Source organism: Danio rerio, chromosome 19 (genome assembly GCF_049306965.1).
Source record: "Danio rerio strain Tuebingen ecotype United States chromosome 19, GRCz12tu, whole genome shotgun sequence".
NCBI classification, from domain to species: domain Eukaryota; kingdom Metazoa; phylum Chordata; class Actinopteri; order Cypriniformes; family Danionidae; genus Danio; species Danio rerio.
Window position 1 is genome coordinate 22,695,287 of NC_133194.1, and position 15,051 is coordinate 22,710,337.

The 15,051-nt window shown below is 35.9% G+C and overlaps 2 protein-coding genes across 13 annotated transcripts in view; both read right to left on the reverse strand.

Annotated features, from left to right (window-relative positions):
- Window positions 1–15,051, reverse strand: part of pals2b (protein associated with LIN7 2, MAGUK p55 family member b) — a 349,623-nt gene that overhangs the window by 236,059 nt on the left and 98,513 nt on the right. The window lies entirely within an intron of this gene.
- rftn1a (raftlin, lipid raft linker 1a) overlaps window positions 1–15,051 on the reverse strand; it is a 96,370-nt gene that overhangs the window by 3,885 nt on the left and 77,434 nt on the right. For 2 of the 12 annotated variants that reach the window (XR_012395028.1, XR_012395026.1), the window contains exons 6-13: window positions 13,391–13,594; window positions 13,102–13,211; window positions 9,835–9,938; window positions 6,570–6,645; window positions 6,134–6,388; window positions 5,897–5,964; window positions 1,115–1,177; window positions 246–408 (exon numbers count right to left, since the gene is read on the reverse strand). Coding sequence is in view for 9 of the 12 variants with exons in the window: in XM_073931645.1 (XP_073787746.1) it covers window positions 6,017–6,388; window positions 6,570–6,645; window positions 9,835–9,938; window positions 13,102–13,211; window positions 13,391–13,594 (866 nt within the window). In the remaining 3 variants the exon portion in view is untranslated. Of the gene's footprint in view, window positions 1–245; window positions 409–1,114; window positions 1,178–3,149; window positions 3,735–5,896; window positions 6,389–6,569; window positions 6,646–9,834; window positions 9,939–13,101; window positions 13,212–13,390; window positions 13,595–15,051 lie in introns of those variants that run through there. The other 10 variants (XM_073931651.1, XM_073931647.1, XM_073931650.1 and 7 more) reach the window with 6 other exon arrangements.

Genomic DNA, 15,051 nt, shown 5'->3' on the forward strand with positions numbered 1-15,051 from the left:
AGAGTGGCCATAGCAAAGACAAACGGCAGAGGATCGCAAGTTCAGAAACGCATTTAAATTTGTAAAGGAAGAAGCACTCGTCGCGTTTCCAGCGTGGTTTTGGACGCGATATGTGAATAGCCCCATGAAGATTTAATCTGACAGATACAGTACAAGCACTGATCTATAATAGATTTGTGATTACAAGTCACGTGATTACAACCTACAACACACAATTACACAGATATTTTGCAAACTACACAAAATGAGGCAAAACTTTTTATTACATTTACATATTATGATCCGGAGGAGGAAGAAACTGGTCCATTTGAACTTTAAAAAATACTGACAAAGTCCCTGTCAAAGTCTGACAAAGTCCCATAAATAATAGTCTCTGCTGCTCCTTTAATAGCAAACGGCTGACAAATCCTGCAGGGTAGACAATTATATCAATCATCAGAAAAACGACAGGAACAAACACAGCACTAGGTTGGCTATGCTGTGGTATAGTTATGAAAATGAACGTTAACCCTTTATTCCCCACAGCTGTATCTCCATCTATCAGTTATCGTCATCTTCATGTCATGATCAGTCTCGTAATCCCCCACACTCCGCTAGTGTCTGAAAGGCGCGTTTACATTTTACTGGAACTACTACATACTATTCATGGGCGTAAATGTAATTTAACAGTAGGGGGGGCAAAAAATAAAAAATTTATTTAGAGCGTTTTTTTTGAATGGGACACAAATAATACAGCTGACTTGTACTAATAAAGATATGTCCCTGCAGTTAAAAATGGTTTCATCATTATTTTTATTATTATAGCATGGAGACTACGTCATAATGATTATTTTCAAAGTTTACTCGGGTTCAATGACAGCAAAGTTTTGTCGTGTTGTTTACAGTCAACAGACTGACTCCTGAAGCAGAAAAAATGCAGGAAAATATGTTTTCCATCCACATATTAACTAACTTGTTAACACTACACTTGTTAAATTGACCGATCATGTTGTAAATCAGCGAGCCTGTGAAGTTCATCTGCTAAACAGCCACAACTCCAAAAACAAAACAAAAAAATGTGTTCACCCCTAAAAGAATTGTCATTATACCTTCAATAAAAGCACAACACCCTTACCTGACACTGAACATCTGATTGACCCTGCTCTGCCTGTTCCTCAATCCTTTCTTTCTCCTTTGCCTGTGATTGATAATTTGACATTACCATTTTCATAAGCACTTACAGCCAAATTGCCCAACATGTGAACTTTTTGTACTTGGCGTTTAGCTGCACTGAAAAAGGATCTTATGTCCATTTTCTCTGTCATGTTATCCAATGCATGACACCGCAATGCAAGTTTATTTGTAGCACAGTACAAAGGGCTTTACATAAAGAATGCAAAACTATCATAAAAATAATCACAACAATAAAAACAAGGAATTGAAAAAGGCTAACATTTTAATCTTAAATTGATTAAGTCACTTAAGAACAGAATAGAAGTTGATTATACAAAAAATACAGTGGGTTTAGTTTGGACGGAGCACAGTGCTCATTAGCAAATACACAGCTAAACAATATGCTAATTATGGTTGTTAATGTTAAGTTAACATAATGCCAAGTCACAAATAAAACAATGCATGGGAAACGGCTTTGGCGTGTTAGTTGCAGTGCACTTTGCAACAAGTTAACGTTACTACATGAGTAATTTTAATCGCTAATAAAGCAGATTAATGAACAATTACATCGGTAATCTGCATTTTTGCTGCAACTAATTTATGAACGAGTCTTTATTAACTACATTAAAGAGAATCGCTTTATTTAAGGTTCATAAAATCCCCTACTCACTTACTGAAATTCAACATTAACTCAGCAGCAGCTGCACACCTGACCTGTGTGTGTGTGTGTGTGTGTGTGTGTGTGTGTGTATGTGTGTGTGTGTGTGTGTGTGTGTGTGTGTGTGTGTGTGTGTGTGTGTGTGTGTGTGTGTGTGTGTGTGTGTGTGTAGTAGGTGAGATGTGGGAAAGGATGCAATGGGCCAACCCAGGGGGACAACCCTCGAATAGCTGGGGGCATGATATATTAATGGCTAATATATTTAGATGATACATCATTAAACTAGCTAGAATCAGAGCTGTAAACAACATAGACATATCTGGAAATGGCTCTGCTGCACATTACATGGTGTTTCATTGTTAGGATTTCAACACATTTAGAATGAAGCGTTGTAGGCTGGTCTGCCTCAGCCGTCTAACAGCACTCGTCAATGTTAAAATTAATGAGATAGTCAATCAAATGAAAGTAGGCGGGGTTTACAGTTGACAGTTGTGCTAAATTACAATGCAGCGACTCTTTAAGCACTCACAGAAAGAGAGTCAATATAGAAGTAGTGATACAATGTTTGACACCTTAGGATGAATGGAAAATGTTAGAAAAACATTAAAGCAGTGGTGTCAAACTCAGTTTCTGCACAGTTTGGTTCCAACCCTGCTTCAACACACTTACCTGTAGGTTACCTTTCAGATCAGGTGTGTTTAATTAGGGTTGGAACTAAACTGTGCAGAGCTGTGGCCCTCCAGGAACTGAGTTTGACACCAGGTCCTTAAACAATAGAAGATGGTGGAGAAAGTTATGAAAAATAGGACTGGAAGTTGTTCATATGGATTGCTTTTTAAGTTTTATATGGTTAAAGCTTGGAATTGCTCTTAAAGGTGTCATATACTGCATTTGTTCAACAAGTTCAATTGTTCTCTGATATCTAAATATTAGCTATGTGACTTGGATAAGTAAAAAAAATATCCTGAACAGTTTATATGCTTATTTATTACTCCATAAAATAACCCTTGAATCAGAAGGTCCATAATTGACCATACTTGGATCAGTTATGAACGTTAATGAGCTCTGCTCTGACGTGCAGCTCTCACAGACAGACATACACACAATTTATGCTGAACAAGGGCAATGGAATAATACTTGATCTGTCAAAAAACTGTTTTAACAAAGGAAGTAGATGCCTAGTTAATCTCTTCCTTTTAACTTAATGTGTGGAGGCTTATTTTGCCTACATGGAGAGGGCGAGCTATTTAATATAAAACTATCAGAGCAACATTAATCTATTTTGCTTACAAGATCTGTTGTGGATGAAGGCTAAATTATAATTAAAATAGACAAAAGAGACGATAAAGATGTATTGTGTTGTATTTTTAAGCTATAATTTCAAAGAAAACACAGCCAAGAGTTAATATCAACAGATGACAGTTGAACCGACTGAAGCCAGTCTACATGTGTTTGTTAAAACCTTCACATCGAATTTCACAATAAATACGGTAAATGAACAAAACATACAATTAAACATATCTTAAGCCTCTTCAGAGTAGAGCTGAATAAATGTATCGTCTGTAAATCCTGTGTTTTGCATTCTGATGCAAGTTTGAACATGTCTCATACAGTCATTGCTCAGTAACACATAGTAAACAGTTTGCATCTCTCGTTTTCAAATTAAAAGTCCTACATACACAGTTAAATACAAACTTTAAAAAAAACTAACTGAGGAAAATGATCATTGTTGTCTCACTAGAAAATGTTGTGGCTGATCAAACATACTAATGATCCCAGAGCTACATATCAGTCTGTGTTCTCCTGATGAAATGGCTGTTCATCAGGTCCGGATGAACAACCTAAAGTAAAGGCAAATGCAGAGGGCATGGCCCTTGAGTCTGCTTTATACTCTGATTGGCGTTTTGTCCACCAGGGTTTTACTCTTGGGGAATTTACATGAAAAAGAGGAAAAAATGGTGTCTGAGGCTTACAGTATGCCCATATTCAAATACTGATCACTTATTATTCGACTATGCCTATAGGTATACCCAGATTGTCTTTATAGTACACCTTTATTCATTATTTTAGAATTGTATTACTTTATTTTTTTATTAATATTGTCTTATATTATGTGAAAAATTATTATAGAATTAACTTGCAAACATTTTCTTGACCACTGTTTAACGGTTACAGTAATACCCAGTGATTCAAACTGAAATTCTATTCATTATTTATGATTGCATCATTTATGATTTCCGACTTCATATGAATGCAATTTATTAATAAATAAAGTGCATGTGTGCATATTTTAAAATATGATTGACAAAAAAGGTTTTCTTACAAACTACAATTAGACTTAATTTCAGTTACAGTTTAAAATGACAGTTCACCATAAATGGACAATTCTGTCATCATTTACTCACTTTTGACCCAAACCAGTTTGAGTTATTTTCTTTCTAGAAACAAGGAACCATTCCTACTGACTTCCATAGTATCTGTTTTTCCTATTATGGAAGTCAGTGGTTATTCTTTACTGCTCAACAAAAGTTAAAAGTGAGTCAATTTTAATTTTGGAGTGAACTGCCCATTTAAACAATGATTTATTTTCATAACATTAACTAACAAACATCTGTATTGTATTGTTCAATGTAGCTGTCCAGTCAGATCATTTGGGGGTGGGGGGGATATTTGAGATTAACATGATCTATACCACCAATGGTGCGAAGTCATTATGATAATTAACATTGAAATCAGCAAGCTGTTGCTGTAAATGACGCGCATTTAATTAGCATCAAAAGCCCATTATTGAAAGCTTCTATTTACACCATTAACTCTCACAGACGTTCACTATAACTGCCACTTTACAGAGATAGACATCAGTTAATCGAGAATTAATAAAAAAATCATTACGCATTTGAGCTAGTGCACAGCATTTTGCATTTGCTAATATTGTATGTAATAAAACAAGCTAACATCACAGTTTACATAGGTACAACATACATTGTTTAGCATGTAGCATTAGCTCCTGAAATGGATGTTTTCACACATTTGTTTGAATCTCCAGCTATTTACTACAGCAGTCTACCTTAAAGGGATAATTCTCTCAAAATTTAAAAAACTGTCATCATTTACTCTTCCTTCACTTGTTCCAAACCTGTTTGAGTTCTTTTTGTGTGTCTGTAAACATGACATACAGTATACACTACCTAACAAAAGTCTTGTCGCCTATCCAAGTTTTGAAACAACAAATAATAACTTGACTTCTAGTTGATCATTTGGTATCAAATGTGAAAGCCAAAGGCCTCTAGGCTACACTTATTTTACCAAAATAAAATATTAATGCCTTGATTTTTAATTATTTAAATAGGACAGTGAGGTCTGACTTTGCTTAGACAAATTCTTGGCACTTATCAGGACTACCAGAGTTCATCAAGATTCTTTGGATTCATCTTCTGTGCCTCCTCCATCTTACCCCAGGCATGCTCAATAATGTTCATTTCTGGTGACTGGGCTGGCCAATCCTGGAGCACCTTGACCTTTGCTTTCAGGAACTTTGATGTGAAGGCTGAAGTATGAGAAGTAGCGCTATCCTGTTGAGGAATTTGCCCTTTTGTGTGGTTTGTAATGTAATGATCAGCACAAATGTCTTGATACCTAAGGCTGTTGATGTTGCCATCAACTCTGCAGATATCTCACATGCCCCATACTGAATGTAACCCCAAACCATTATTTTTCCTTCACCGAACTTGACAGATTTATGTTAAAATCTTGGGTCCACGTAGGTTCCAATGGGTCTTCTGCTGTATTTGTGATAATTGGGATGCAGTTCAGCAGATGATTCATTTGAAAAAATCTAACTTCTGCCACTTTCCCAAACGATCAACTAGATGTCAAGTTATTATTTGTTGTTCTTACAACTGGGATCTATGACAAGACTTTTGTTAGGTAGTGTAGGCCTAATGGAAAAAAAATGGCTATTGACTTTCACAGTATTTTTCTAACCGACAGAAAATCATTGTGAGTACAGTAAGTATTAACTTTTGGGTGAACTATTCTTTTAAAAACCCAAATAATTAAGAGTAGTGAGATTCAAACAGCTCTTACCAGGACAATCACTCCGTCAGATGTATATGTATATGCCCAGACACAGATCTGCAGAGAGTGTGTTCTGCCTGAATAAACATAAACATATTGTAATGGTTAAATATGCATACATAAATATTGTCAGCAGACCCCAGAGAATAAAGCTCTCTCTGTTACCAGCGCTCGCACATCCTGAAGTTTACCACATGTAATTGTGTGATTTAATTCTTTATTGCCATTTGTAACGTCCTTTTTTACCGGGCTGAATTTTGCGATGCTGATCCTCTGCGTGTGAGATTCCACTGTTCTTTCTGCTTGATCTCTCTTCTCAGGGCTTTCTGGCAAATTCTGGCCGTTTTCCTTTCGAATTATCTCACGTTTTCTCATCAGACTTGTGTTTTCTCTTTCCATTCTTTCCATTTCTCTCTCAATCGTCGCTAGCGGTGTCGTTTCCCTCTCTTGTGTCCCTTTACCGTTCATGTTTCTTTTGTTTTGACCTCTGAGATGCAGTTTCTGGAAAAAAAAAACACACACACACAAACTGTCAGTCGCTGAGCTGCTTTTGAGGATTTTAAAGAGAACTGACAATGCTATTACAATTTCACAAGTTCTCTTAGATGGCTCTAATCTAATTTTAGCAAGATCTTTTCTTTTTTTGTGTGTCAGAAATAAACTTTGTGTCATGTATACGCACTGTCAAGTCTCTTCTCTTGCGAGGCAGTGTGGGTCTCTGGAGAAACAGGATCTGCTTTGTGGCCAAACTTCCATCACTAAGACAAAAACAACAAATCAGAGGTATTAAATTGTGATGTCTGATAAGTAATATACATACAGTTGGTATGAAAAGTATTCAGACCCCCTTCAATTGTTCACTTTTTGTTATATTGCAACCATTTACTTAAATCATTTGTTCATGTTTTTCCTCATTAATGTACACATCACCATATATTGACAGAAAAACACAGAATTGTTGACATTTTTGCAGATTTATTAAAAAAGAAAAGCTGAAATATCACATGGTCCAAAGTATTTAGATCAGTTGCTCAATATTCAGTAGAAGCACCCCTTTGATTTAATACAGCCATGGGTCTTTATGGGAAAAATGCAACAAGTATTTTACACCTGGATATTGGGATCCTCTGCCATTTGTCACTGCAGATCCTCTCCAGTTCTGTCAGGTTGAATGGTAAATGTTGGTGGACAGCCATTGTTTAGGCCTCTCCAGAGATGCTCAATTAGGTTTTGATCAGGGCTCTGGCGTGGCCAATTAAAGAACAGTCAGAGTTGTTGTGAAGCTACTCTTTCATTATTTTGCCGGTGTGCTTAGGGTGATTGTCTTATTGAAAGGTCCTGAAGTAAGGCCGCATTCATCTTTTCCTCAAATCCAAACAGTCATCCTGTCCCTGCAGCATCCATGTGTTGGGCCACTCTGCCATACAGCTGACTGGTGGAGGGCCGCAGTGATGGTTGACTTTCTCCCATCTCCTAACTACGTCACTGGAGCTAAGCCCACAGTGATCGTTGGGTTCTTCTTTACCTCTCTCACCAAGGCTCTTCTCCCCCGATAGCTCAGTTTGGCTGGACAACCTGCTCTAGAGAGGGTTCTGGTCTCCCAAACGTCTTCCATTTAAGGATTATGGAGGCCACTGTGGTCTCAGGAACTTTCGATGCAGCATTTTTTGTAACCTTGGCCAGATCTGTGCCTTGCCTGTCTGTGCCTTTTCTGTCTCTGAGCTCTTCAGGCAGTTCCTTTGACCTCATGATTCTCATTTGCTCTGACATGCATTGTGAGCTGTAAGGTCTTATATAGACAGGTTTGTAGCTTTCCTAATAAAGTCTAATCAGAATAATCAAACACAGCTCAAGTCAAATGAAGGTGTAGAACCATCTCAAGGATGATCAGATGAAATAGACAGCAGCTGAGTTAAATATATAGTATATATAGTGTAACAGCAAAGGGTCTGAATATTTAGAACTATTTGATGTTTCTGTTTTTCTTTTTTAAAGTAAAAAATTCTGTGTTTTTCTGACAATGTGTGGTGCTGTGTGTACATTTAAAGAGGAAAAATATATATTTAAATGATTTTAGCAAATGGCTGCAATTTAACAAAGAGTGAAAAATTGAACACTTTCTGTACCCACTGTATAATGATTCTAGTGCTTCTAGAACTGTGGGTATTTTGCATCTATAAAGTAATGCTTCTATTATTTTTTTTAAAAAAACAACAAAAATAAATTGAGCAATAACACAAATGATATCTAGTTATATAAAAATATGTTCATGTATTTAGGGACATTTTATATTAAAAATGTTCATATTAAATATAAATATAATCTCCACTATACCTGTTTTTGACTTTCTGCACAATCTAAATGATACATTCGCATTCAACTATCATGATATACAAGTTTTTGAATTAAAAAATTTCTTGTTTTGTGATTACTTATTTGAATAAACTTTGCGTGAATCTATTTGATGTATTATTGTCAATTTCAGTAATAAAAATACACTTTGTGTCTGTCCCAATGTTCCAGCCAACTTTGTTACGTGGGTTATAAAAAGGCATAACAATCTGCAAAGCACTTCTAGAAAAAGCATGTGACATGCTCCATGTGATGTCACTTCCTCTGGCGGGAAACTCTGGACGGTATAGAGGCTTGAATGATCTCTCTAATCGTATTACTGTTAAAATGCAGATGTTTAAGGTCACCCAACCAGAAAATTCTAGTCGTTTTTTTTCAGATCCAAATTGAATTCTATGTTGTTTTATTCGTTGCTGTCTATTTTTGATTATTTGCTTTAAGGTTTGTACAGCACCCTGGTCAACAACTGTTGTTTTATTGTACTTAAATAAATAAACTTAATAAATAAAATTATTGTACTTAAATAAATAAACTAAACTTGATTATTATTCACTCATTAATTTGTAGAAAATGTATAGGATACAAAGATAGTCAAACTCATTCACTTTTTAAAAACAATAATATGATGAAAATGCAAAATAATAATAATTAACTAAAAATTAGATATGTCATCCGGTTTCTGTTTAGTATCTAAAGCTAAATCACAATATGGAGGAAACTCTCAACTCTTAGTGGTTTAAAAACAATTGAAACATCAGTAACAAAATGAATTGTTCACATTGAAGCATTTTGCATTATTTTACATTAAAATGGATTAAATTGACTTTAAAATACATTTCAAGAGTTCACACTTAGCTCATGATTTATACATAGCTTGTTTGGCATGCTGTCCTGGGAGAGAGCCCTGAGCTCAAGGGATCCTCAAGCCCAGGGCTCCCCCCCTTTTGTAGGGCGAGTGGAGATTGAGCTCAGGTCTATCTCAAACTCCCCCGCTGCTGAGGCCAAGGCGAACTTCCTGAGAGTAAGATATTATAAAAAAGGTTTAGGCTTATTTTATCTATAATATAGAGCACATTTGGATGGTGGGAGGAAACCGGGGAACCTGGGGGAAACCCACGCGGACAAGGGGAGAACATGCAAACTCCACACAGAAATACCAGATGGCTCAGGCGAGGACCCAACACCATTGGTATTCTTGCTGTGAGGCAACAGTGCTTGTCACTGGGCCACCGTGCTGCCCATTCTAGATAAAGGAGGAAGTTGGGAAGGAGGGGGGTTTCTTCCAGACGAAGATAGTAGTAGAAAGGAAATGAGGATATATATAGTGATTTTGGATCCTTTGATTGGAGGATCATAATTAGCTAATGTGGACCAGCTGGGTCAATCATGAGCACATGCTCCTCTCGAAATTAGTTTAAAATTAAACTTCACTTGTTGTCATTCCAGTTTAAGGAAATTAATGGAAAATGCCTGAAATGTACATGCAACTTTACGATTCTTATAACTGAGAATATTTCTTTGCATTGCTTATCCTCTGATTATACCCTGAACTGTAACTGTGAATGTAATAGCCCTAATAATTATGAATTTGATACCTCTTCACTTTGACGATAGGAGTGGGCAACACACACATCAGTCTCCAGCCGTATGGAGCCAGAGACTGAAGCAGAGGGATGTAGTCTGTCTTTACTGCAACACCCTACGAAACACGAGCGGCACTTAAACAACAGAATGTGTTAAAGCACATACAGTGGAGATCACAATTAGAAATCAATTTATGAACACATTGTCTTCAGCAAAGGTTAGTCTTTTAAGTCTTTCTGTTGATGAGAGGTTTGGTCACTGTAGAGTCTGCTTTTAGTCCAAATTCTCTTAATGGTTAAGATACAGTTTGTTGAGATACAGATCCGTTTTCTCTTCAGAGCTGAACTAAGCAATTCCATCTGCAGTTTTGGGCTGATTGAACATTGAGAATATTTTTAAAGGATGTGAATGAGTTGGTTTTGTAAAGATCCAATGGAACCTTTTCACAAAACTGTTGACATGTTTAATGGTCATCAGCATCTTAAATCCTTGAAAAGTTTTTGTTATTTTGATTATAAAAAACGAAACAAATGAATTTATGTGTACTTACACTCACCGGCCATTTTATTAGGTACACCTGTCCGACTGCTTGTTGATGCAAATTTCTAATCAGCCAATCACATGGCTGCAACTCAATCATTTAGGCATGTAGACATGGTCAAGACGATCTGCTGCAGTTCAAACTGAGCATCAGAATGGGAAAGAAAGATGATTGAAGTGACTTTGAATGTGGCATGGTTGTTGGTGACAGACGGGCTGGTCCAACAACCATCTCTAGGGTTAACAGAGAATGGTCCGAAAAAGAGAAAATATCCATTCTTGTCATCTAAGATTTGGAAACATTGCACAATAAAAGATTGAAAAAACGTTGCTTGGGCTGATGGGTCTCGATTTCTGCTGTGACATTCGGATTGTAAAGTCAGAATTTGATGTCAACAACACGAAAGCATGGATCCATCCTGCCTTGTATCAATGGTTCAGGCTAGTGATGCTGGTGTAAAGATGTGGGGGATATTTTCTTGGCACACATATTATCTTTACATCAAATTACAAAAACTAAACACCACTTATGTGAGGTAGTTTTTCTAACACCTGTTTTTCGTTTATTACTTCAGCAAACAGGATTTAAAAAAAAAAAAAAATTGCTGTCCTCTTCCATTCACTGCGCTCTAACTTTACCCAACTATGATGACTTTCCTCTACTGAGAATCCCAAAAATGTGAAAAGAGTCCATTACGTAGAAATCACCGATGTGGAATGATCAGCTTCTCTTGCTGTGACTGAAAGGCTCATACCTTTTGCCCTCCATCTGGACAACCTGCTGTCAGAGGGTCTCTGTGGTGCTGAGCAGAATGAGGCTTTTTGAAACACTGAAACAGTCAAAGCAAATGTGTCGAGGCTTTGAAACAATTTGACATTCGTCTTAGTTTCAGGTATTGCCCCAAAATAGCTCTGAAAAAGAAACAGTTAAAGGTGCCACAGAGTGCATTGATGTTCAAAGTTAAATTCTTCTATGGTATCTACATAGTAGGTATGTGGCTTAGGTACAGGGTGCGAATTATTCATTGACAATAGAGGGGGTCAATTTTCAGTAATGATAGTTTGTGTTCTACATGCTTCAGTGAATCATTTATTCATTTATTTTTCTTCGGCTTGGTTCCTTTATAAGAGACCTTTATTGGTCCCTTGGTCCCTTTATCAGAGGTCGCCACGGCAGAATGAACCACCAACTTATTCAGCATATGTTTTACAGAGCGCATGCCATTTCAGCTTCCATCTGCAACCCAGTACTGGGAAACATCCAGACACTCTCATTCACACACATAAACTATGGACAATTAAGTTTATTCAATTCATCTATAGCGCATGTCTTTGGACTGTGGGGGTCACCGGAGCACTTGGAGGATCATGCTACCCACTGCACCAACGAGACACCCACATATTATTGTTATTTTAATTATTAATATTATTATTTAAGATCCAGATCAGAGAAAACAATACCACTAACCTTAAAGGGCTAACTTTCTTCATGCATCTAGTTTTAAAGTGCTTCAGGCGAATAAAGCGTTAATTATTACAACCCCCTGTAATTCACACTTTGCTTGGGTATGTGCAAACATTATGCAGCACTGGTTTTACATGCTCGTTTATGACCTCATGAATTACTTTTCACACCAGAAAAATAGCTAAGTGATAAGATGCATTAAACACTTGTACTAAGCAGTTTACATGTGTTTGTTGCCTCATTACAAAACATCTGTGGCAAAATTCACAATATACATGTTAAACTAACAAAAGACTTTATGCCTCTTCAGGGTGGTGCTGAATAAATGTATAATCTTAGGTCCATAGCCAGCCTGGTGAATAGGGTGGTTCTTTTTTCTCCTAAAATTGACATTTGTGCAGTTATACACCTTATTTTCTATTGATTTATCTTCTATTTTAATAGCAGTTGCTATTTATTTACTTAACAGTAAGAAAAAATAAATCTCTTAGTAATCTCACAGAGAAATGTTGTGACCAATCAAATGCAGCCTGGAGGCATGCATATTAATTGTCCTATGTGTGTTTACAGTGTGTGTGTGTGTGTGTGTGTGTGTGTGTGTGTGTGTGAACGTGGATGGGTTAAATACAGTGACCATATTTGGCTACGTCACGACTTTCATGACTTGCAGCAATTCAGGACACCCGCAGCCCAATTGGACCATATGACAGCGCACTATCCACTAGGCTATATGCAACTGGTTTGGTTGGAACACTGTTAATCAAATGCAGATTTGGCAGTTATGCCATATCTCGAAATTCTTGTGAAATGCCCTGATGCTTTAAATCATCTTAGTCCTGCGACGCATGTTTACAGTCACACTTCTGAACAGTTAGGTCTGTTTTAGGATCTTGACATTGTGCGGAAACATCAGTTACTCATCAGGCATTCCTAGCTCCCTTTAACTTTAGAACAGATGACAATCTTGCAAAGTCAGTAAAAACAGAAAGGTTAGGCGGAAGTTAAACACGGTTTGTCAGATAATTAAGGAAATGACCACAGGATGTCAAATTAAAACCAATAAACTGTGATGAATCTGAAACTTTTTTATTATGTGCATTAAAATATGCTTAAATATGCTTAAAACTGCTCTTTTCAACTATGCAGTGACCTCAAAATTCTAAAAAAAGTTTAAGTTGTTCTCTAATTTTGATCTCCACTGTAGATCTGCACTCATATAAAAGTGTGCTTAAGAAGAATTTGTAAACAGTGAATTTGATCACTACAGACTTACATCAATCACAGTCCATTGCTCCACTACAATGGCATCATACACAGTGGTCGGCCCAACACCATCTGAAGCACTCTGGAAAATAAAAACACTATCCACAGTGGAAGAAGATGCTGAAAATAAATAAAAAAAAGGAATTAAAAGTTATCTTGGTAAAAGCATTAAAAATAATTATTTTAGAATTGTATTGTCATTTTATAAGTACATTGATTGAACAAATGTTTTTACATTCAAGAAAACTACTGGCTCTCTCCTCTCAGGTTTTCAAAAAACATCACACCATCTCCAGTACCTGCATCATCTCCCAAGTGAAAGTAGCCATCGATGAGTTGAGCACCATTTCTGAAGTGCTGTGTCATGTGATCCAGCCAAAGAGAGTCCAGTGAGCTGACAAGTCCTGCCTCCCTGTGCACCTGCAGCGGAACCCTCAGAGAGAAGAACTTTGGCGATCCTGACAGAACTATGGTATGGTTGTACAGTGCAAACACCTGCACACCTATACAGTATATAGAGAGGGATACATTTAAATACAGTGTTTATCTGACATGTCTTTTACTACATATTAAATAGACATTTTTATGAATTTTATGTAAAATTCTAAACTAATTTATACCTAGGCAACTACTCATGCAATTTTTTGAAAGTTAATAAAATAATAATTTTATTATTGTTTTAGAATTGTTTTGTCATTTTATAAATACAATAATTGTATAAATATACAATAATTAATATTTTTTCTGTTTACACATAGTTTGGTAAATTATAGACAACTGCATTCAACAGAGGAATTTAACCCCAAAATAACAGCTAGTTTCAACCACATGTACAGACTTCTATGAAGTGTGTGTGGAACTGAACAGAACAACTACTTGTTAAAGGGATGTCGATGTGTGGTTAAAGAGATTAAAGGGAAGAAAGTATGTCTTGACTCAGTGTTGCAAGATTTTTCAACAACAAAAAAAGCTAAATTTGGCATGAACTGGAAGTACAAAATGCTTTAAAATAGTCACTTATATTACAGTTTTTCTCAAATTGTTTTTAAAACAGACTTAACATTCTCTAAACTGTAAGTGCATATCATTAACCTGTTTGCTAGAACTTCAGAACTTTATTGCACATCTGCAAAATGCAGTTACTCACCCAAAACATTTCATTCATGCTTCAAAACCTAGTTATTGTGTCAGTAATTTGGTCAAGGCCACCAAAACATAAAGTGTATTTGTCATTGTGTGTGAGCCACACTGCTCAAAATGATTAATAGTACATATAAAAATGTAAAAATATATATGAACATTTGTATTTTTACAGTACATTTATTTGTGTACAAATGTATTACATGCAAAGTGCAATCTTGTTTGTCCAGCTAATGTATTGAATATTTTCTATTTCTTTTATTTTGTTTGTTTAATTTTGTTGTTCTTACCAGAGATTTCACTTCTTCCTATTGCTCTTCCACAAGCATGTACTACAGTTCAGTATTGTGAATGTAGTGATTGTACTGTGGGCAATATATATATATATATATATATATATATATATATATATATATATATATATATATATATATATATATATATATATATATATATATATATATATATATATATATATATATATATACACACATACACACACACATGCACGCACGCACGCACACACACACACACACACACACACACACACACACACACACACACACACACACACACAGTTGAAGTCAAAATTATTAGAATAATTCCCTTTGAATAAACCTTTGAATTTTTTTTATTTTTAAAATATTTCTCAAATTATGTTTTACAGAGCAATGAAATTTTCACAGTATGTCTGATAATATAATACTTTTTCTCCTGGAGAAAGTCTTATTTGTTTTATTTCTGCATGAATAAAAACAATTTGTTATTTTTTAGGTCAAAATTATTAGCCCCTTTAAAGCTATATATTTTGATAGTCTAC